Source organism: Nicotiana tabacum, chromosome 11 (genome assembly GCF_000715075.1).
Source record: "Nicotiana tabacum cultivar K326 chromosome 11, ASM71507v2, whole genome shotgun sequence".
NCBI lineage: Eukaryota > Viridiplantae > Streptophyta > Magnoliopsida > Solanales > Solanaceae > Nicotiana > Nicotiana tabacum.
The window spans coordinates 66981118-67005027 of record NC_134090.1 but is presented as its reverse complement, the minus strand read 5'-3'; the positions used below and the strand labels follow the sequence as shown (position 1 = coordinate 67005027).

At 38.4% G+C, this 23910-nt stretch overlaps 1 protein-coding gene across 2 annotated transcripts; it reads right to left on the bottom strand.

Annotated features, from left to right (window-relative positions):
• Positions 1-319: 319 nt before the first annotated feature.
• LOC107799351 (uncharacterized) lies at positions 320-23334 on the bottom strand. Of its 2 annotated transcripts, XR_012696584.1 has the most exons (5): positions 22775-23334; positions 13637-13872; positions 9998-10117; positions 1995-2527; positions 320-639 (listed from the first exon to the last, which is right to left on the bottom strand). XR_012696584.1 is itself a non-coding variant. In XM_075225147.1 (4 exons), exons 2-3 carry the CDS (start codon positions 13868-13870, stop codon positions 10004-10006), a joined length of 348 nt encoding a protein of 115 aa, XP_075081248.1. In that variant the 5' UTR covers positions 13871-13872; positions 22775-23333; the 3' UTR covers positions 320-639; positions 9998-10003. The 2 variants fall into 2 exon arrangements, 1 of the variants encoding a protein (XP_075081248.1); XM_075225147.1 differs by lacking the exon at positions 1995-2527 and having other exon boundaries at positions 22775-23333.
• Between the last annotated feature and the right edge of the window lie 576 nt (positions 23335-23910).

The window sequence follows — 23910 nt, the reverse complement described above, 5'->3', positions numbered from 1 at the left end:
AGAACTCAATTTACTCTCCGGCAAAATCTTATTTAGTTATTACGCTTTCATGTTGACAACTTAATTACAATAAAGATAAATTCAATTCGGAATATGAACCATAAAAGAAAATATATACACAAATTAAACTCAAGTATTATAGGCACCAGTGACGTCTAAATGTCAATACTGATAATAAAGGCCCTTTGCTGTTAAAAGTTAGAATTCTTTAATACTTTTGACCAGAACCTTTCGGATAATCTTATTTAGTTTAGATTGTACTCCCAACTTCCCACAAATAATATGAACTGAGATAATATTGCATAATCTGCAGAATGAATTTCGGCACTCGGTGAACAGATTATTAATGGAAGCTTGTCAAATCAGGTCCATTTGGAACAAAATAAGCTGCTCTGAACGATTAGTACTAGTTTATTTTTCCCGACAACGATAAATAATTTAAGACCAAAATTAACACCACATGACAGCATATCCAGGGATACTGCTCAATTCATTTGCTTTTGGCATGTTTTTCAGCCCCTTGAATGGGGAGGTTCTTCCCATGTCAATGCGATTATCCAAATCTAGGCTACCGGTGCTAATTTTCAGCTTCCAGCCTTGTAGAATCATCTGAAAACCACCATTGACATGATACCGGTGCTGCAAACAAAAAATGAATTTGAGAAAATCCATGTGAGATGGATTCCATGTGATAAAAGTGCTGCAGACAAGCATCTTATATGACTGTGTATCAGAGATGTATAGGAAGCTGTTCTATGTTCTTACTGCAACACTGACCTGGTTGAGATTTCTCGAGGATCATTACATGTAAAAGTATAACGGAACCAATTCAGAAAAATAAATGACGAATGAATTAATATGGTTTACACAATTCCTCCAATGTGCCTGGCCCCTAAACATTGCAAAACAATACATGAGTTGACAGAGTTAGGACCACAGGTACTTCGAGTGATCCACTGTTATCAGTGCAGCAATGGTTGCTTGCCAGAGGTGTGACTAAACCTTATTGTTTCCATGCGTAAAGCTTATTTAAGAAACCATTCACATTTCACAAGGGTATATAAAACTCATTCGTGTTAGTTTACTTAGAGAGGGAGATCCCCATTCAAATAAACATGCATCGAGCTTTTTGCCCCATCAACAACTCCACAGGAGCAACACTCCTAACCACCATCATCCCACACCTAATCCTACATTGATTTCCCAATAACAGTTGTTTGACCTGGATTACTCTATTTCACTTTATCATTAAACATAACCGCTCAAGTAAAGACGAAAGGTAGTAAGTAGTCCTATATCTGGAAGCAGATGATACAAACATGTAGTTTCCAAAATTTTAAATTCTATCAAAATAAGCCAACTAGCAATCTGTGACCCTAAAGTCAGTTAGATATGGCAGCAATGAGGTTCCTCATGAAAAACTATTCCTCCGGTTCACTGGGAAAAGGAAAAAGAATTCAGAATCTACCCACATTTAAAGGAAATATCCAACAGGAAGTTGGAACCTGTGCAATACTGAAAACAGGGTGCATCATAAATCAGAAAAAGGAAATCTCCTCGATTCACAAAATCCTAGTAATTTGGACCTGTTGGGTGACAGTTTTGGAGAAGCTCGGTAGATATTGATTCCTTTGGCTAACTATAGGCTAGCATAGGGAATAATAATGGCCTAGTGCAAGAAAATGGAAAAAACTATGACACAGTTTCCAGTGGTGAAATGATTTAAATTCAGCAAAATTTGACGAGTAATTTCACTGGACTCCTTAGTTTCGTACGCGTATGGACTGTCCAAGCTCCAGCATGTTATGACAGGGTAATCTTTTTACCACTATAATTCAAACTTCTATGAACAAACTCAGAACTGCTGGGAGTTCAGAAATATGAGTTTAGACCCAAAACAAGAAGACAAAAAGGGGGGAAAAGAAAAATGAAAATAAAAAATGAAAAGAGAAGAAAAAGAGCTACAGAAATCTTATTTTTGTCAAGGAGATAACCTCTTACAGATGCCATTTTTCCTCAGCTTAGTCTTCAAGGCAAAAGAGGGAGGGGGAGGGGGAGCAGCCCACCAATACTGGATTTTTCTCCAATAATCCAGCAAAACAACAAATAGCAAAAAGTACCAGAAGAACCAATAGACAAACTCTATGCTCTCCAGGAAAACCGAAACTACACATGGTTCAAACCAGCATATACTGTTGCTACTACAAGCAAGAGAGGCTATAGTAAATACAAGCACCCCAAAATCAAGAAGCCCAACAAAGTCCAGAAGACAAGACTACAACATCCGGATTTCTAGAGAGCCATTAATGCAGTTTTGAAATTAGTAATCTCTAGAGAAATATCAGTGACTGTTCCATAGTGCATAGGCTCGCACAGACTTGAGATACAAATTGGGTCTCAGCAAAAGTTATATTGCGCACTTGGATATCACCTTAAACTCCAAACTAGATCTGGAGCAAGCATGTATTATATTGTGGATTGTGGAAGAAGTATTCAGAAAACAGCCTTTAAGTTGTTTTATTTTTTCCTGAAAACAGAAATATGAAAAAGAAAAATTATTTTACAAAATAACAACACAATTGCTTCCTGCAAAACAATTGTGTTCTCTAGTACAAACAGTATATTATCAGCACTACAAATGTCTACTTGAAAGAGTTAAAAGGACTTAAACCAGAAATTAAATTGACAAACTTAATTAGAACAACAATTTCAATGAAGACAGAAGGTACTGATAGTTGAGCTGAAGGTTGATTGAAGAAATCTGGTACAATAATGACATTTTTTTGGATTGTTCATCAAAATTCCAGAAATCTGGTACAATATTCCAGAATATATTTACAAGATATTGGGGTCTCTATTCAAGAACCGCAGAATATTGAAAATTACTCTATCAGGAAAATGTGCAAAACCATGAGAGGGACTTATCAGAAGGTGGTCTGGAAGAAGCTTGTATGTAATAACTTAGCAGTACCAAGGTGGATATTCATATTATTGATGGCAGCTCATGGCAGATTGCATACCAGAGACAGGTTGGTGAGATGGGGTGTAATTGACAGTCTAAGTTGTTCGTTCTGTAATACCGAGAATGAAAGTACAGAGGACAAGCTTTTTCTCTAGGAAGGGAGTAATGTTATGGATGCATTTGTTGGCAGACAATTTACTAGACGCAAGAATTAATAGGATAGATAATGATTGATATTTTCTGAATTATTTTGTCAGCTTTGAATAAAACTTCCCTTAGTGATTTAGAACTCTTGTTATCTCTTTTAGTTAGGACTCTTTTCTGAGTTAGGATTCTTGCTATTTCTTATTTGTTAGGACTCTTGCTTTGTAACCTCTATTTAAGAGAGTTGACGCTAATCAATAAAAGTAGTAGGTTGAATTTCTTCAAGTCACAGAGATTTGGAACTTTTCTCAAACAAGTTCCCAGGTGCGCAATTCCCTGCGCAATTCCCTGATTGAATTGCAAATCTAGCAATCATAGGCAGTCTAGGAACAAGAACAAGGGCTTAGACCTTTGTGTTGGGCCTGACTTTCCTGTTAATCGTCCAGCGACTCGATCCAAAATAAGAGACCATAACAATTTGGTATCAGAGCTTGTCACGATGGATGAAAAATCGGTAGAAGCAAAGGTGCGAAATCTTTTCCAGGAAGCCCAAGCTAAAGCTGAAGCAAAAGTAGCAGCTTCAGAAGCGAGGACAGACGCCAAATTCCAGCAACTATCGCAACAGATTGAAGCCTTAATCCGCACCGCGACGTTTATGAAGGGAGTTGAAGTTGGAGATAATAGTACTGTTGCTGCCCATTGAACCAGTAATGCAGGTGAACATTCAGATCTTCATCTAGGGAGAAGAAACAACATCAATTCTGGTATTGATGACAGCATCGGAGGAAGAGGTATAGTACCCAGATACACTAAATTAGACTTTCCTACTTATGATGGAACTGAAGATCCTCTTACTTGGCTTCACCGTGTGAGAAATTCTTTGCTAACCAGCGTACTGCCAACCAAGAAAAAGTAGGGTTAGCTTCTTTTCACATGGTCGGGGAGGCCCAATTATGGGTTTATCAACTAGAACGGGAGGAACCCAATTTGACGTGGGGTGTGTTCAAAGAATATTGTACCCTTCGGTTTGGCCCACCAATTAAAAGTAACCCATTAGGAGAGTTGATCAACTTGAAACAAACTAGTTCTGTGGAAGAATATCAGAGAAACTTCCAAAACCGGTTGGCTCGTGCTTCATCTGTGCGTATAGACCAACAAGTTGATATGTTTACAGCAGGGTTAGTTGATTCAATTCGTCTTGATGTTGAAATGCATAATCCATCTAACTTAGTGCAAGCAATGAGTCTGGCAAGAGCATTTGAGAAGAAAATACAGATTTCTTCTGCAACACAAAGGGGCTATGGTTCAACCTCAAACGGCAGTGTTAAAGTTGTCGGTACAGCAATGACTCCAAGTGCTAAGACTACTGCTTCTTATCCTTTCGTGAAAAGGTTGGCTCGCACCGAGATGGCTGCCCGGCGTGCAAAAGGATTGTGCTACAACTGCGATGATCCTTATGTTGCAGGCCATCAATCAGTGCAAAAAGTTATTTTGGCTGGAAATAGAGGATGGAGAATCTGAGGATATAACAACGGAAAACGAAGAGCCTGCTATCTCACTGCATGCTATCACAGGCAAACATGCAAATACTATGCAATTGCAAGTTGTAGTTGATATGAAGTTGTTGCTTAGCTTAGTGGATTCACGCAGCACACACTATTTTATTAGCTCTACTGCTACCCAGCGTTTAGGCTTGCCTATCCATCATCAGGCAAATCTCAATGTATCAGTGGCAAATGGCGAGAAAATCTCCAGTTTGGGCATTTGCAAGGGAGTGCAATTTTCTGTAATTACCCATTCTTTCATTGCTGATTTTTATGTGATTCCTTTGGATGGTTTTGATATTGTCCTAGGTGTCAAGTGGCTGCAAACACTCGGGCCTATCTTGTGGGATTTTACATCATTGACAATGATCTTTGAAGTAAATGGAAGGCAGATCACCTTACAGGGACAGCAACAACTATTCCAGCCGCACCTACATCTTTCGCTGGATTCCAAGCAAGGTGACCTCGAGAAGATATTGGCCGAATTTGATGACATATTCCAAGAACCTACAAGTCTACCTCCTATGCGGTCCTGTGACCATCGCATTTGTTTACTACCAGGAACTGATCCGGTGGTAGTTCGACCCTATCGCTACCCTCACTTCCAGAAAGATGAGATTGAGAAAGAGTGTGATCAAATGCTTCATCAAGGTATCATCCGACCCAGTCGTTCTCCATTCTCATACATGTACTGCTAGTTCGGAAACATGATGGAACATGGCGCTTTTGCGTGGACTATAGGGAGCTTAATTCCAAAACAGTAAAAGACATTCCCTATTCCAGTAGTGGATGAATTACTTGAAGAATTGCACAGAGCACAATTTTTCACCAAGCTTAATCTTCGCTCTGGTTGCCATCAAGTCCGCATGGACTCTGTGGATGTTGAGAAAACGGCTTTCAGAACGCACCATGGCCATTTTGAGTTCCTTGTCATGCCATTTGGATTGACCAATGCTCCCTCTACCTTTCAAGCACTAATGAATGAGGTATTCCGGAAATACCTATGTCAATTTGTACTTGTATTTTTTGATGGCATCCTTGTGTATAGCAAGACTTGGAAGGATCATTTGTCGCACATGCGAATCATCTTTGAGTTGCTGCAAGCTCATCGTCTTTGTTTAAAAAAATCCAAATGTTCGTTTGGTGAAAAACAAGTAGCTTATCTGGGCCACATAGTTTCAAACACAGGTGTTTCAGTTGATGCCAGCAAGATGAAAGCCGTGGCGGACTGGCCTCAACCGCAATCAACAACAGCGTTGCGTGGATTCTTAGGCTTGGCAGGATATTACCGTAAATTCATCCAGAATTTTGGTCTAATTGTTGCTCCCTTAACAAGTATGCTTAAGCGATATTCTTTCAAGTGGAATGATGATGCACTTGCTTCTTTTGAAGCTCTTAAAAAGGCATTAGTTGCTGCCCCAATATTACAGTTGCCAAATTTTGAAGAAGAATTTGTTGTTGAGTGTGATGCTTCAGGTGATGGAATAGGAGCAGTTCTTCTTCAACAGCAGGGACATCCAATTGCTTTTTCTAGTCGTAAACTAGCTGATCGAAACCTAAAACTTCCGGCTTATGAACGTGAATTGATTGGCTTGACAAAGGCAGTGCAACAATGGAGACCTTATCTTTTGAGTCGAGCCTTTCTAATTCGAACTGATCATTACAGTCTTAAATACTTGTTAGATCAGTGTCTTACTACTTCTCCTCAACAACATTGGCTTAGCAAGTTGATAAGGTATGCTTTTCGAGTTGAATACAAGGTCGGGCGCTTGAATACTGTTGCAGATGCATTATCACGACGAGAAGGGACTGAAGATATGTTATTTGCTATTTCCCAGCCTCAGGTTTTTATATTTGATGAAGTCCGGGCAGAAGTCGAGCAATCACCAATACTTCAAGAACTTCAAGCTAAAATTGAACAGGGAGAGATGGATGTGGATTGGGTATTTCGAGATGGATTGTTGTTCTTCAGAGACAAGGTTTATCTCTTGCCAAATTCACCATTGGTAGCTTCTGTCTTGTCCGGGTTTCATGATAGCACACATGAAGGTGCTCAGAAGACCATGCAACGTATTCGCAAGGATTTTTATTGGCCAACTATGAAGACAGCTATCAAGGATTATATTGCTGCTTGTTCAATTTGCCAACGTAATAAGGTTGTTAACTTGAGTCCAGCAGGACTGTTATTACCTTTACAACTACCTAATCAAATCTGGTCGGATATCTCCATGGATTTTATTGATGGGCTGCCAAAATCATTAGGTAAAACAGTGTTATTGGTGGTTGTGGACAGGTTCTCTAAATATGCACATTTTATTACTCTTGCTCATCCATATAATGGGTCTTCTGTAGCAAGAATTTTCTTTGAGAATATTGTTCGTTTACAAGGTATCCCCGAATCAATTGTTAGCGATCACCTCCACTAGTACGTTCTGGAAAGAATTATTTCATTTATGTGGGACTAAATTAAATTTCTCATTTGCTTATCATCCACAGTCAGACGGCCAAACTGAGGTTGTTAATCGTACAATTGAGATGTATTTGCGTTGCTTGGTGGGTGATCGTCCTACAAAATGGGTAGAATGGATTCCATGGGCTGAATTTTGCTATAACACTTCTTTCCATTCAGCACTTCACACATCTCCATTTCAAGTTGTTTATGGCCACGAACCTCCCAGATTGCAATCCTACATGGCTGGTTCTTCTCGAGTTGATGTTGTTGACCGAGCATTAATAGACCGAGATGTTGTCTTACAGGATATTCGAGCCAAGCTCCAACAAGCACAACATAAGATGAAGACTATTTATGATAAAGGACATCGTGATGTGGAATTCTCTCCGGGATCGTATGTTTGGTTACGTTAACATCCATATCGCCAAAAAACTCTGGCTAGCCGTGTCTATCATAAACTTGCACCAAAATTTTATGGCCCTTTTGCAGTTTTGAGGCGCATAGGATCTGTAGCTTATCAACTTGATCTACCTGCAGGTTGCAAGCTTCATGATGTATTTCATGTGTCACTTCTTAAGCCATTCAAGGGTGAGCTACCCCTTGCTTTGTGCTTCGCTCCCGTCTGAATCGTGGTAATTGGGAACTTTTGGTTCAGTGGTGTGATTTAACTGTTGAGGATTTCACTTGGGAGAATGTAGATCATTTCAAATCTGCCTTTCCAGACTTCAAGCTTGAGGACAAGCTTTTTCTCCGGGAAGGGAGTAATGTTATGGATGCATTTGTTGGCAGACAATTTACTAGACGCAAGAATTACTAGGATAGATAATGATTGATAATTTCTGAATTATTTTGTCAGCTTTGAATAATACTTCCCTTAGTGATTTAGAACTCTTGCTATCTCTTTTAGTTAGGACTCTTTTCTGAGTTAGGATTCTTGCTATTTCTTATTTGTTAGGACTCTTTCTTTGTAACCTCTATTTAAGAGAGTCGACGCTTATCAATAAAAGTAGGTTGAATTTCTTCAAGTCACAGAGATTTTGAACTTTTCTCAAACAAATTCCAAGGTATGCAATTCCCTGATTCAATTGCAAATCCAGCAATCATAGGCAAGTCTAGGAACAAGAACAAGGGCTTAGACCTTCGTGTTGGGCCTGACTTTCCTATTAATCGTCCAGCAACTCGATCCAAAATTAGGGACCATAACACAAATATCTGGGAAAGAGTCCTGAGATGGCAAGGAATACATAGACAGGCAATGGAATGGCATGAAGAACTAAGTTGGGCATCTACATATGCAAGGAGTAAAAATGCATCACCTGAAAATTACACGATTTTCTTTGCAGGGTGTATATTTTTTATGGCGGGAAAGGAACCTAAGGAGTTTTCGGAACAAACAAAGAGAGGAAGGAGTAATCGTGAAACAAATTATTTAAGAAGTGATTTACAGAGTAAGTTTGAAGCCTAGATTGACATTAATAATAGAACAACTTAATTTCTATCCTTGAATGATGCATATGGTGAGGTGTTAGTAGTCCCCAGATGGGTAGGAGTAGGTTGCTTATGTTGGAAGATGCAACGGTGTCCAAATCTAGCATAGAAGCAGAATATGATCCATGCATCCACAACTATAGAATTAGATTAGATAATTTTCTTTTTCGAGACATTGGTATCCAATTATATCAATCGCCTCAGCTTCTATAAGTACCCATTGGAGGTCGAGCATTAGGGTGGTAGGTTAGGAGTTAGTTGTGTGTTTTACTAATTCGTATCGGGTGTGAGGATAGTCGTTTTGTCTTAGACTGCTAGTGGTTAGTGTTTGTGTTAACTCTATTCTTCCGTTTCATAGTACCGGGACGTATTTACCCGTTATTGTTATTGTTTTTCCGTCTATTTTTTGATTCTTATGTTGTTATTATTTCTCTTGTTTCTATTGTTGGTACTGCTATATTTTCGTCTTCTTGAGCCGAGGGTCTAACGGAAACCGTCTCTCTACTCCCTCGGGGTAGAGATAAGGTCTGCTTACACACTACCCTCCCCAGACCCCACTTGTGGGATTTCACTGGGTTATTGTTGTTGTTGTTGCCTCGGCTTCTATAAGACAACAAAGGTGCAGTCTGTGTGTAAATTAATCCAGTATTTCATGCTTGGAGCAAACATATCGAGATAGACTAGTATTTTGTTCGAGAAAAAGTTTCTCCTGGTGCACTCACTCCTCACTATATGCCTTCTGTGCTTCAAGTTGCAGACGTTTTCACTAAACTGCTTTAAAGGGTTCCTTCACATTCTCTTTGGGCCAAGCTAGGAGTGCAATCAGTCATATCCTCCAGCTTGAAAAGAGGTGAAAAGGAGAAGCATAAGCCAAAAATTCCCAGCTGGTATAAGAAATATAAGCCAAAACCCACAGCGGTATTTTCTCAAAATACCACATAATTTGCTTCATGAAAAGATGTGATTTTTAACTCAATGACAAATGCCATCAATGCTGCCAACTTACTGCAAGGGCTAGGCTTTTGCAGAAAAAGGACAGCAAAGAGACTACAAGACAAGACCTTGAACTATCATCTCATGTGAGTCAAGAATAACTAAAAGTTTTAGTACAGGAACTTCCTCAATTCAATATAACGTCCATAATGCATAGTCAAATTCAGTTTGCTCGAGTAGGTATTAAATTTCTTATCCCAAAGCACTCTCTCCCCTCCCCATCCCCCATCCCCCTTCTTTCTCAGAAAGGAAAGTAAGGGACAAATCTCAACATTACCTCGAAGCACACAGGCACAGGCACAGGCACAGATATGCTTTAGACATGAATATGCCATAAATTTTATAGCATAAATGTGCTTGTTACAAAACCATTATACAGACAAGGAAATGGAAAAGAAAATAGTGATAACCTACCAACTTTCAAGACTGATAAACATCAGGAAGGCGGAGACCCACACTTGCAGCAGATTTGCCCAGCACTTTCGTCATCTCATTGGATCTATCCACAGCAATATTGTAAGAAAATAATAAATCCTGCAGAAATAAAGGAAGTCACATGATTTATAAACTGCAGTTGTAAAATCACAGATTCCTCAATACAAGAACATAATATCCAGAAAACCATGATGAAAGAAGAGACGGGAGATCACTACACAAATAATGCTGAAGTCGAGAAAAGAAGATTCCCCATGACTCCCTTTAATTTATTTCAACTTTATGGTCAAGTAATAGGTAAACCACAAGGTATACATAGTGCTCAATCCGAAAAAATCTTCAGTGATATGAACATATATATGCAGCATCAATCAGAAAGCACATTTCATTTCGATTCAAAGCCACCTACTGTTGACAAGTGATAAGCTTTAGGATTTGCAAATGAGTGGAGTATGAATACCATTGGAGTGCCATTCAGAATAGCAAAAGCTATGAAAGGACTCTGAAAGAACAGAATTTTGTATTCAATTTAACAGAATTTTGTATTTTATTTCTCATGCATAGCAAAATGCTGTTGGTAAGACGCAAGCATTTGTGAAAACAGTGTTCGGCAAAATGACTCAGCTCAGCTGGATGGAGAATGCCTTATTATCAAGTTTAAGCAATTAAGTCTTAATTCAAATTAACCAAAAAGAATGGAAGAATCTTCTTTCTAGAAAAGAAAAAAGAATCCTTTTCATCTCCCTCTTTTTTTTAGTTAAACACTGAACACCTATATAATTATGATTAAGCTACAGATTTACCTCCTATTCAACTTCATCACTTAATCCTTCGATATTACAAAAGTCTTTCACGAATAGAAACACTGTTGCTTCTTGTTCTCCATTAATCTTTTTTACAGTGAGCAAAAAATTATTTATATTGACTAATATGTTAACAAAGTTGACCCTACTGATGATTTTCTGATGGTATTTGATACCATAACACAATATCAAACCCATGAGCACATTAACTTCCTCTTAAACAACACTTGTCTTTATGAAGATTTTTAGAATCCATCATCATCATTTTTTTTTTTTTGAAGAAGAATAGTCCATTATCATCATATATGCAGCTTTTGATTGTCGTGGGCTAACAAAGCTAACAATGAGAGGGACGATGTTGCTCAGAACTTTTACTACAAGAAAACTATGTAAACAATTTAATCCTATCCCCTCGCTTCACAGTTCACACAGCATAGGATCATTACAATCTGACACATTCTAATCATATGAATAAGTTTGTGAAATTTTCATATGCTCAATCATTTTGGCCTGTTATACTGCTCATTACTCGCTATATGTTTATATCAATATTAATCATGCCTCAATCTCAAACAAAGTTATGGTCAGCTATAAGAATCCTCAATACTATTCCACTATATTCAGACCTTAGTCATTCCATATCGCTCGCCTGCCAGAGCTAGAACCTGTTTGGATGGGCTTAAAAAAACCAGCTTCTAAGACCTTTTTAACTTGTGGAAGTGTTTGGCAACTAAAAAAAGAGCTTAAAAAAACTTAAAAGCCATATTGCTTTGACCAAGGATATTACATTCTTTATCCCTTATAATTTTTCTTAATCCCAAAATTACCCCTAAGTTATCAGAATTTCCCTTCCAATTGTTTTTCCGCCGGAGTTTCTGCGTCGGTGAAGTTGACCACCAGTTACCGTCGGCCACTTACCTTCTCCTCCGATCTCCTTTTCCGGCGAAATGCAGTTGTAAGTTTCGCCGCCCTCTTTCTCTATCTCTCTCTTGATTTATACAGAACAACTAAATATTTTATTCTATGATATTTTATTGTGGTAAAATACGAATTGAAAATTCAGTTGAGCATTCCATTGTATAAAGAAAAACATTGAACTCCGATTTTTATAGTTTCTTTGTGATTTTTACTAGTAGTTATTATGGTGGTTGGCTTATAAAAATTATCTTAAATAATCAATTAAATTAAAATATAACTTATTTTTTATTTACGTTAATTGTGAATTAAATATATTGTAGTAATCAGCTCCTTTTTAATATCAACGACTTTAAGGATATTTCTGTCTTTTTAACAAAAAAAAGTGCTTACCAGCACTTGCTTACCAAACACTTCAGCAGCTTTTTTTAAGCATCAGCGCTTTTATCCAAACAGGTAACTACTTATTTATAAAATAAGTTTCAACGCTTAAAACTGCTTTTAAGCACTTGTGCTTAAAAGCTACTTTTTTCCAGCTAATACAAACGGGCTCCTACTTTTTGGCTAGCTTCTTTTTGGCCCCCACATATCGATGGTTTTTTAATGCCTTACCCTAGGCCCATCTAATTGATCGAGGGATAGACGAGTATAAAGAAGGGATGGAAAATCTTATATTTGATCTTGATTTGATGTATATGTTACGATACCTTCGTATGAAGGAGGATTAGGGGTACAGCAATACTGCTTTTACCTATAAATAATTTGCTATAAATTAAGGACTCACTAAAACTAGAACCCTAAAAGTTCTTTGAATCCCAAACTTATCCATGCATTGGCAGTCAGGTCTATAACCATACAATAACAGACTTTGTAAGTATGACACTACAACATAACCTTTATCCAACAAATTGGTATTGCCTCTATAGGTCCCTAATTAAATTCACGTTAATTCCAAGAAATTGCACGTCTCCTAAGACAATCTTTCTCCAGGTTATTTTAGGTCTACCTCGTTCTTTCTAGCACCTTCATTTATCATAGTGCCACACCACCATCTCAAGCGGCCTTTCCTTGTTTTATCCTTTATCGTGCCACATGCTCCCCTTATCGAATCTGATCACTTGTAATCTTGCCTGATGATGTATGATTACACATACACCTCAACATTAACATTTTTGTGACTCTCATCTTGTAGGACTGTTGGAAATTAGAGGCTCAACATTCACTCCATGTAACATTACTGCTCTTGCTACCATCCACAGGACTTGCATTTCACTCAGCTATATGCCTTAACTGAACAAATAAAATACATTATATACGAATCGAGATTTTTAAAAATATACTTTTTCTGTCCTAATTTATATGATACTCTTATTTATTTTAGAACTTCCTAAAATGTTCCACCATAAAACTTTTCACAAATTTCGAATTTAAATTTATTTAACAATTAAAAATTTCAATTTAAGAAAAAATTAGCAATTTAAAACCTAATTTTTTTATAACCAAGAAGTCCCGAGGGCCAATGGCGTACGGGTCGGAATTCGATCAATAATGGGTTCGCCCCTCTACCCTACGCCATTTAAGTACCAGGCTTTTGTGTTCTACAGTTCGAACCAGTGACATGCGCCTAACCAACACATCATGCGGCGCTCTTACTACCAGACCAAAGCCCTGGGAAAGAGTCTGAATTTAGTACGATGCTAATTCTGTGAACTGGCTTTTAATTACTTTTTAACAATTGTTTTAATATGTTCCTCCATTAATAATACTACTTCATATTACATTGCCGGAATTAACTTGGTAAACTCCATCCTAGTCAAGATGCATCTTAATGAAACAAGAGGGGCTAGTACAACGTAACCACAGAAAGAAAATTGTGGATAGCTAGAGAGATAAAGCAAACCTTATGATGGTGGACACTGTTGAGAAGGTATGTATAATTTTGAGCAAGATTAATCCTCTGTTGAATAAAAGAGGGGTCTTTTGGGCATTCAAGATTGCTGTTCTTCCTGAACACTTCCCTGATGAAATCAGTGAAATGAACCCTGTGCTCTTCCTTCCCTATATGCTTTTCCACTGCTTTTAGTAGATTCCTATACACCTTTAGCGTAGCTCTTAAACGCTCAGAGGACCCCATTTCTGCAAAATCCCCAACAGACCATCAACATCAGGAATTTAAACAGTACTCTAAAAATCCAAAATTCCGGAAATAGAATATTGGGCAAAAAAAGACAATAAAAGTTCAATTGTTTTAAGTAATTCAGTTCAAAATTGAAAAGTGAAAACTAACAGTTAACTCATTAGACGCTTTGCCGCACCCAATGTGATAAGTACTGGCAATTCGCAAACTTTAACCAGTTTGTTAAACTCAAACTGAAAAAGAATTGCCATATTGTAAAATGACCCTTCTAATTTAGGAAAGTGATGCAACATGAACTCTCTGTTGTCATCTATCTCAACTGAGCCCTTACACTTATCTCCTTGTCTTGAAATTTATTTCGTATAATTATTCTATACTTTAATCTCTTTTTAATGTTGAGAGTCACAAGTATCTCACCAGGTGATTCCAGGTGACAAAGGCTTGTGCAAGGATTGCAAGGTGATTCCAGGTGAGATACTTGTGACGCGACATAGGCTCTTGGTGATGGACGTTGGTATTATGGAGAAGAGGAGAAAAATGTCGGGTCGAGGAAGACCGAGAATCAGGTGGGGAGCCTTAACTAAGGACAAAGCTCAAGAGTTGGAAAGGCGGTTGTCGGTTATGGGAGCTTGGAGGAGCAGTGGTGACGCGAACTCTATGTGGTCAACGACAGCAAACTATATAAGAGAGGCTGCGAGAGAGGTGTTAGGGGTCTCAACGGGTGTCACCGGCAGGCACAAAGGAGAATGGTGGTGGAATGAAGTGGTACAAGGTAAAGTGGAAGCCAAAAAGGAGGCGTACCGGGCGTTAGGGGGAGCATAGGCGAGGGGGAGAGGCGAGCGTGCATGGAGAGGTATAAGGTAGCTAGGAAGGAAGCGAAGATGGCGGTCACGGAGGCTAAGACTGCGGCTTATAGTCGTATGTACGAGGAACTAGGGGAAAAAGGAGGGGAGAATAAGTTATTTAGGCTGGCCAAGCTCAGAGAGAGGAAAGCTCGAGATTTAGACCGAGTGAGATGCATCAAGGACGACGGTGGGAGAGTATTGATGGAAGATTCCCAGATTAAGAGGAGATGGCAGACTTACTTTCAGGATCTTCTTAATGAAGTAGGGGATCGGGATATTGTGCTCGGTGAATTGGAGCATTCCGAGAGTCACGCTGACTCTGGGTACTGCAGGCGCATCAAGGTTGAGGAGGTCGTGGGAGCTATGAGTAAGATGAGTAGGGGCAAAGCGACCGGGCCTGACGAGATTCCGATGGAATTTTGGAAGTGTGTGGGGAAAACAGGTTTGGAGTGGTTGACTAGGTTGTTGAATGTTATTTTTAAGGCGAAGAGGATGCCAGATGAGTGGAGGTGGAGTACGGTGGTCCCACTGTATAAGAACAAAGGTGATATCCAGAGCTGTAACAATTATAGGGGTATCAAATTACTAAGTCATACTATGAAAGTATGGGAAAGGGTAGTTGAAGCAAGGTTGAGGATGACGGTATCCGTCTCCGACAACCAATTTGGTTTCATGCCGGGTCGTTCTACTACAGAAGCTATACACCTTGTTAGGAGGTTGGTTGAACAGTACAGAGATAAGAAGAAAGATCTGCACATGGTGTTTATTGACCTAGAAAAAGCGTATGACAAGGTTCCTAGAGAAGTTCTCTGGAGAAGCTTGAAGGCAAAAGGCGTGTCGGTTCCCTACATTATGGCGATTAAGGACATGTATGATGGGGCAAAGACTCGAGTTAGGACAGTGGGAGGCGACTCTGAGGATTTTCCGGTTGTTATGGGGTTACACCAAGGTTCTACGCTCAGTCCGTTCCTATTCGCCCTGGTGATGAATGCGTTAACACATCACATTCAAGGGGATGTGCCATGGTGAATGCTATTCGCTGATGACATAGTTCTAATTGATGAGACGCGAACCGGTGTTAATGAGAAGCTGGAGGTTTGGAGACAAGCTCTTGAATCTAAGGGTTTCAAGCTTAGCAGGACAAAGACGGAATACTTGGAGTGTAAGTTCAGCGCTGAGCAGAGGGAAGTGGGCGTGGATGTGAGGCTTGAATCGCAGGTCATCCAAAGTAGAGACAGCTTCAAGTACCTTGGGTCGGTTATCCAGGGGGAGGGGAGATCGACGAGGATGTTACGCACCGTATCGGGGTAGGATGGATGAAGTGGAGGTTAGCATCTGGAGTATTGTGTGACAAAAGAGTGTCACTGACACTCAAAGGTAAGTTCTATAAAGCGGTGGTTAGGCCGACCATGATGTATGGGGCTGAGTGTTGGCCGGTTAAGAAATCACATATCCAGAAGATGAAGGTAGCAGAAATGAGGATGTTGAGGTGGATGTGCGGGCATAGTAGGATGGATAAGATTAGGAATGATGATATTCGAGAGAAGGTGTGCGTGGCTCCCATTGATGACAAGATGCGGGAAGCAAGGCTCAGGTGGTTCGGGCACGTTCAGAGGAGAAACCCAGATGCTCCGGTAAGGAGGTGTGAATGGCTAGTTGTGGAGGGCTCGAGAAGAGGTAGAGGGCGGCCTAAGAAGTATTGAGGGAGGTGATTAGGCAAGATATGGCGATGCTTCAAATTTCCGAGGACATGGCACTTGATAGGAATATGTGGAGGTCGAGTATTAAGGTTGTAGGCTAGGAGGTAGCTGAGTATTGTCTTATATCATAACTTTGGGGGACTAGTTTGGTAAGGATACTATTTTGCTTTTGCTTGGTATCATGCCTCTTGATTTCATGTTGTTCTTATTTTTCATATATATATATATGTATGTATTTCTTTATTTCTTTCATATTGTTCTGTGGTGTTACTAATATTGTTTTCTTTTGTTCTTTTGTCCTTTTGTCTTATTGAGCCGAGGGTCTTTCGGAAACAGCCTCTCTACTCCTTCGGGGTAGGGGTAAGGTCTGCGTACACACTGCCCTCCCCAGACCCCACTAGTGGGATTACACTGGGTTGTTGTTGTTGTTGTTATTGTAATCTCTTTTTAACTATTCCAGGTTTCCTTATAATACTTTAAAATCGTGATCAAAGGGTGTGTAAGTCTTAACTGTTGGCAAGTTATTATTATGTTTTTTAAATTTATAAATGATGTTATTTGTGAAATGACCTAAAATAAGATTGTTTATCCTTGCTTGATCGACAAAATAGAGTAACAAGAATCAAGCATCAAGAAAATACATTTTAACCTTGTATTGGAATTTTTATTTCTTCACTGGATTCTAGAAACATAAATTCCACAAATTGAATGGAAAAAGAATCTTATTATAACTCACTCCTCTCGTGTGGTAAATCAATTGAAAATGCCATGACAGAAAAAATTAGCGAATTTTCTGCAAGTGTCTATTGCTTTTACTACTGGATTTTAAGAGAAAGATTTCCTTTTTACCTAGTTTCAATGTCCTGTTTACTATGGTGGAAGGAAAGATTTGTACTTCACAAGTATGGGTTGAAAAGGTGCAACAGAGAATTTCGTCTTGAAAAGCAAAATGTTGTCTCGGGGAGGAGGATTATCTTAGTTAAATATGTGCTTCAAAGTCTTCCAATGTATATGCTTTTAGTCATCGACCTCGAAAAAACAAATGGCAAGGTCCCAAGGGAAGTTTTATGAAGGTGTTTGGAGGCTAAAGGTGTACTTGTAGCATACACTAGGCGATTAAGGACATGCATGATGGAGCTAAGACCCAGGTGAGAACAATAGAAGAAAACTCGGGACACTTCCCAATCGTGATGGGGCTACACTAAGGATCCGCTCTTAGCCCATTTCTATTTGCCTTGATGATGGATGTATTGACGCGGTACATTAAAGGGGAGATTCCATGGTGCATGTTATTTGCAAATGACATAGTACTGATTGACAAGACGCGAAGCAGAGTTAACGCTAGGCCGGAGGTTTAGAGGCAGACTCTAGACTCTAGAGTCTAAAGGTTTCATGTTGAGTAGGACTAAAATATAATACTTGGAGTGCAAGTTCAGTGACGCAATTCAGGAGGCTGACGGAGAGATGAGGCTGGATTCACAAGTCATCACCAAGAGAGGACCTTAAGTCAGTTATACAAGGTAATGGGGAGATTGACGAGGATGTCACGAATCGTATTGGACCGGGATGATGGATGAAATGTAGGCTAGCATCCGGTCTTTTGTGTGATAAAAATGTGCCACCAAGACTTAAAAGGTAAGTTCTAGAGAGTGATAATTAGACCGACTATATTGTATGGGACGGAATGTTAGCCGGTTAAGAACTCTCACGTCCAGAAGATGAAAGTGGCGGGGATGATGATGTTGAGATGGATGTGTGGGCATACTAAGAAAGATATGGTTAAAAATGAATATATTCGAGGCAAGGTGGGCATAACCTCCCTGGCGGACAAAATGTAGGAAGTGAGGTTGAGATAATTCGGGCATGTGAAGAGGAAATGTTTGGATGCCCCGGTAAGGAGATGTCAGAAATTGGATATAGTGGGCTTGAGGAGGGGTAGAGGCAGGCCGAAAAAGTATTGAGGAAAGGAAATTAGGTAAGACATGGCGCATCTTCAGCTTAGAGAGGACATAACCCTTTATAGGAAAGTGTGAAGGTCGAGGATCAGGGGTGATAGGGAGTCGAGCGTCTTTCCTTTCATCCCAGTAGTGACAGTGTTATTCTCGTATTTTTATATTATTAGATTCATATTACTATCTAACGATGTTGTGTTACCGTATTACTATTATCTTGTTGTTACTGCTTCTTTGACTTTTCCACTACTGCATAGCTTTTCTCTATATTATTATGTTTATGCATGCTTGCTTTGAGCCGAGGGTTTATGGGAACTAGCATCTTTGCTAGCACAAGGTAGGGGTAAGGTTGTGTACTCTCTACCTTCCCCAGACCCCACCTGTGGATTACACTGAGTATGTTGTTGTTCTTGTTGTTGTTGTGTGAAACAAGCGCACAAAGGAATTACTTTGAGCATCATTTGTAATTACACAAATATTGTCAAAGGAGAACATATTTGTTGTTCCACGAAGAGCTAGAAACTCACATATTTTCTCTCTGTCTCTTTTTTTCGGTTGTGTTTGGTTGAAATTGGGGTCTTGGGTTGGCTGGAAAAGTTACTCTTTTCAGCCCAGATACTTATGTCGTTATGCAATTTGGATTTTTGGAAGTGGACACAACTCAAAAAACAATTTCTTTCCCTTTTGTATAGCATCTTTATGCTTTATTTTTTTGTATCATTCGGCTGATGCAGCTAATAAAATAGGTTAAGGGTGGTATGAGTTCTTGCAATATACAAGGTTGGAGGTCAATAGTGGTACTAGAATCAAATTCTGGTTAGCTGTTTGGATTGGAGATGAAAATCTCAAAAGTGATACCAAAATCTCTTTAGTTGTGCTATGTATAAGGAGGGATACACTGCATATTTTAGTCTAAATTCAGGCCGGCATAAAAGGAACTTGAGAGTTTCTGCCAAATGCTTCAACAGCCGAACACATGCCTAATTGATATGGAAAAAGTAGACAGTGTAATTAACTATTCGCAGTCAATAATTGCTATAAGATACTACTGCAACAGAATAGTCAAGGAATTTCCAATTGGCCATGGAAAATGATTTGGAAAACCAGGGGCACCTGTGAAAGAAGCTTGTTTTGTTGGATAGCAGCTAAGGGGCTTGTTTAACTCAGAGCGATTTGAAAAGGAGAACCTCTCCTTGTGTAGTGGGTGCTTGTTTTGCAGCAGTGATCAGAAACAGTGGAGCATTTATTCCTACATTGCATAATTTCAAGACAATGATGGAAACTTTTCCTTAATATTATGGGTGTATCTTTGATTATACCACAGAAGTTCAATAGTCTTTTGGAAGTTTGGCAGTCTCAAAGGGTTAAAAGTAATTTGGAGTTGATATGGAGGACTATTACCAATTGCATAATGTGGACAGTTTGCCTGGAAAGAAACAAAGCATGCTTTGAGGGGAAGAGACTGCAGATTGCTAGAGTCAAAAACAAATATATCAAGAATTTATATTTTTCGGTATTATAGTAGTACTCTAGATAGGATGGACCAATATTTGGATTTTCTGTATCTTTTAGGGAAAAACATGGAGTAAGATTGATGGGGTTTTGCTATCTTGTTTTATACTTGTTTCTTTACCATCTTGGTACCAGTTTAATAAAAGAATTTATCTATCAAAAACAAGGTGCTAGAATTCTTTGATGGAGACCAATGGGATATAGGAAGCTTCAAAAAGCTTCAAGAACTTTGTGTACACTTGATTAAAGAATTTCCAACATTGCCATGTGATGGGCAAAGGGATTCACCTGTTTGCTACTAGCACTCCAAGTTTAGAGCTAGGTGTTCTAAGAAAAAGGTAAAATGAAACTTTATTTAAGTCATGTGTGGTCCACCATGTTTAACATGAGTTGCCAGTGTGAAGTCAATAATAGCAAGAAGTTAAAGGACTCCACAATATTCAGCGCAGGTTTTTTTCTCCCTGTATATAGTACAAATTGGCAAACTACTTTCAGTACTTCTATAGGCCTTAAGTACATACGCAACAAATTGGATCCTTAACAATCAAAGGCCAACGGTGTTACTAAACCCAGAACATAGTTATTTCTCTCAATCAGCTATCTCTAAAAATTGGTTTATTTACACAAATAAGAAACATAAATTGCAAAAAGCGTTCTATTATGTTCAATTTAGCTATTGACAATGTTAGGTTTACACTATTTTTCGTGAATAGAAAAAGATTTAGTCCGAGATTCACTGAACTTTGGAAAAGGGAGATATTACCTTGGTGAAAAAATACAAGACACCGAGGGCGATGACCTACGAGAGGTAGAAGATACAGACTTCGAAGAGAATTGGTGTTGCACTACTATGTTGGCTGGTGTCTATGCGTTCGTGAGAGAGGGAAATGGAAAAGCAAAATTTGTTTTGTCATTGAAGAGAGAAGGAGAAGCCAAAAATATCAGCCGTGAATGGTTTGGGGCGGATTGCTCAATTTTCTTATCGGATAAATCTCTAATTTCTAATTCTGAATTGAATTCATTATGAAGTACATTATGTAGGATAATTTGATGGGCAAGCGCCCCTTCTTTCAAAGAGAGAAGGACGGGTTATTCACATTTCGTTTGATTCAGATCAATTCAATTTTTAATGTAACTTTTCAAATTTTAGGTAAGTAAAACAATAATTTGACCTTTACAACTCTTTTGATAAGGCGTTAGTAAGTCCGGCGTTAGAAAACTAATAATTTTAACATATAAACCAGATGTAAATTCAACATATAAAGAGTAAAATAAACAGTTATACAGATGTCACACCTCCTTTTTCCCGAGGGGATAAGGAATTTTTCCAATTAAAGTGACAATAATCGAATTGGGATTATTTATTAGATTCAAAGTCGCCACTTAGGATAATTTATGGTGTCCCACTATGTTGCTCGGACTCTCCGAAAATGTTGTCGGGTGCGTGTTGAATCCTCCAAAAATAGTGTATTTTGGAGGATTCGACACGGGTGCGGCATAATTTTAGAGAGTCCGCGCAACATAGGTGTCCCAAGTCACCGGTTAATTTTAAATACCAAATCGAGGAAATTGACTATATTTATGGTCTGCGGACACAAAAGACCGGGTAAGTAATTCTATTAACCCGAGAGAAGGTGTTAGGCATTCCCCGTTCCGTGATTTTAGCACGTTCGCTTTAATCATACATGGCTTAATCAATTTATTTAATTACGTGTTTTAGAACCTGTGTGCTCTTTTCATTTTACCGCTTTTAATTAAGAAATTAACCTGAAACGAGTCACGCGTACGTGTACTCATTTTGTTCGGCGCGTCAAGAATCATGTCACGTGTACGTGTACACAATTAATCACGCTTTTTAATATTAAGAATGTTTGGCCGAAGTTGCGCAAACGCATACCTCGATTTAATTTTGGAAATCGTAATTATGTCACGAGAACGTGTACACAATCACAATGATAGATTAAATCATGTCTAAAGCATTTTCTACGAATATTCATTTTAAATCGTACTGAGTCACGCGAACATGTACACAATTAATAACATTTTATTATTATAGAGATTGTTTGCCCAAATTCACGCGAACGTGTACCTTGGTTTTAGTTTTGAGAATCATAACTATGTCACACTAACGTGTACATAATCACGATAACTTATTTATTATTACACGCCTAAAGCATAATAGCAGTAAAAAAGATAATTAAAAACAATTAAATACAAGGAAGAAAATAAATAAGCATACTATGCATGCTCACTTTAGCACCCAAACCCACTTTGTTACTTAAACGAAATTAATCTAAATCTTACTTCCAATTTTTTGGCTTATACCTTGTGTCTTTTCTTGTAGCAATGAGGCCAAATATAAGTATAAGTATTTCTTTTAAAGAGCCAAAGCCAGCCCGTGACTAGCAATGCAGCTAACAGAAGCAAAATCAACAACAATCTGTAGCAAATGAGTAAGAAATATAGCAAAGGTTCCATAGTTGTAAGCAACTCCAAGAAACCGACTCAAAGTAGCACCAGAACAGTGCTTCCGATGGTGCAGTAAACCAATCGAAACCATGGCCTTAAATCAATTACTTTCCAGACAATAACTAATAATTACCAAGCACCGAAGATTTAAAAGACTTTCCCCATAAAATAGCAACAACAGTGAACATATAAGCAACAGAGCAGAACATATATAAAATTAGATTAAACAAACCAAATCCCCCTTTTACTTTGTTATCAAATATCACTGCCAACAGCGAACACCAAGCACAAAAGGAACAAGAATCAGACAACAAATTAAGTTGAAATTCATTTTAGACATAGACTAACACACAAGAACATGAATAAGATAACCATTCAAACTTTAATTCATTTGAAATAGAGAGTAAGATAAAAGAAATGAACCTGCTAAACTGAAATTCCTCTATTGACAATGGAAAAATAAGCAAATGAACACTGCTTCGATCCCAAAAATCCACCGAGAAACAGCAACAAAAATCGAACGGCGGAACCGGAACCCGGAATTTCACCTCGAATTCTCAAAACCTTCGACTTATGTTTTTTTCGATTTCTGTCCAAACACTTCTCCAATTTTTAATTGTTCTCTTATCTTTGAAAATTTTCATGAACAGTGAGCTTTGGCTTTTTTGGGGGGTGGTGCTGCACACTGAAACAGAGACGGAGAGAGCCGCTAGTTTCTCTAGGGTGGTCCGTTCTCTATTCCGAAAATGGGGTGGGAGGCGGAGATTTTGGTAGGGATCCAGGGAAAGGGGAAAAGCTGCTCTCTTTTCGTAGGGGATGAGAGATGCTGGTTTTTTTTTTTTTTGTATGTTAGCTGCTAGGGTTTTTTAGGTGGGGAAGGGATTTGATCTTTTAGAGCGGAAGGGGAATGGGAGGCGGTTCTGCTAGGTCGAGGTTGCGGGGGGAGGTCTGGGGCTGTTGGTGTTGAAGAAGAGCGGAGTGACGTTAGGGTTTTACTTTAAGTATGGGGGTAATGGGCTAAACTTATTTGGGCTAAACGTAATTGGATTGGTCCAAAATTGCTTGAGAAAATTAAAAAAATGAGACTAGTTTTGGAGTTATTCTAACTTTTTAATTTTACGCAAAATATTATTCTAAAAAATATAATGTATTTATAAAATATAAAAATCACTCTTAATTAAAATAAATTACTAAAATAAAATTAAATACTAAAAATGAAATTATTTTTGTATATATTTTAATTTTATGAAGGTAGATAAACTAAAAGTAACTAAATAAAATATCAACCAACTAAATAAGAGAAAATATTTTTGTGATAAAATAAAGTAAAAGGATTGAAACTAGTTAAAATAGCGATATTAGACCTAAACTAAATATTTAAACGCTAAAATATATAAAATCTCGGAGAGGATCAAAAATTACATGTCTACAACAGAAAATCTGGAACAAAATAGATATGCAAAACTATCACCATTCTTTTGTTTCACGCACTTCCTCGGAACTTGCGATTTTATTTTGAAAAATTTTAAGCTTGATGTCTCCTCGCTGCCTCTGCTAAT

What these genes read in the sequence shown, in the direction of transcription:
- LOC107799351 (XM_075225147.1), bottom strand. Translation starts at nt 13,870, where the DNA reads ATGGGGTCCTCTGAGCGTTTAAGAGCTACGCTAAAGGTGTATAGGAAT. An exon ending in ACAGTGTCCACCATCATAAG is followed by an intron (nt 10,118 to 13,636) that starts GTTTGCTTTATC and finishes TTATTTCTGCAG; the next exon opens with GATTTATTATTTTCTTACAA.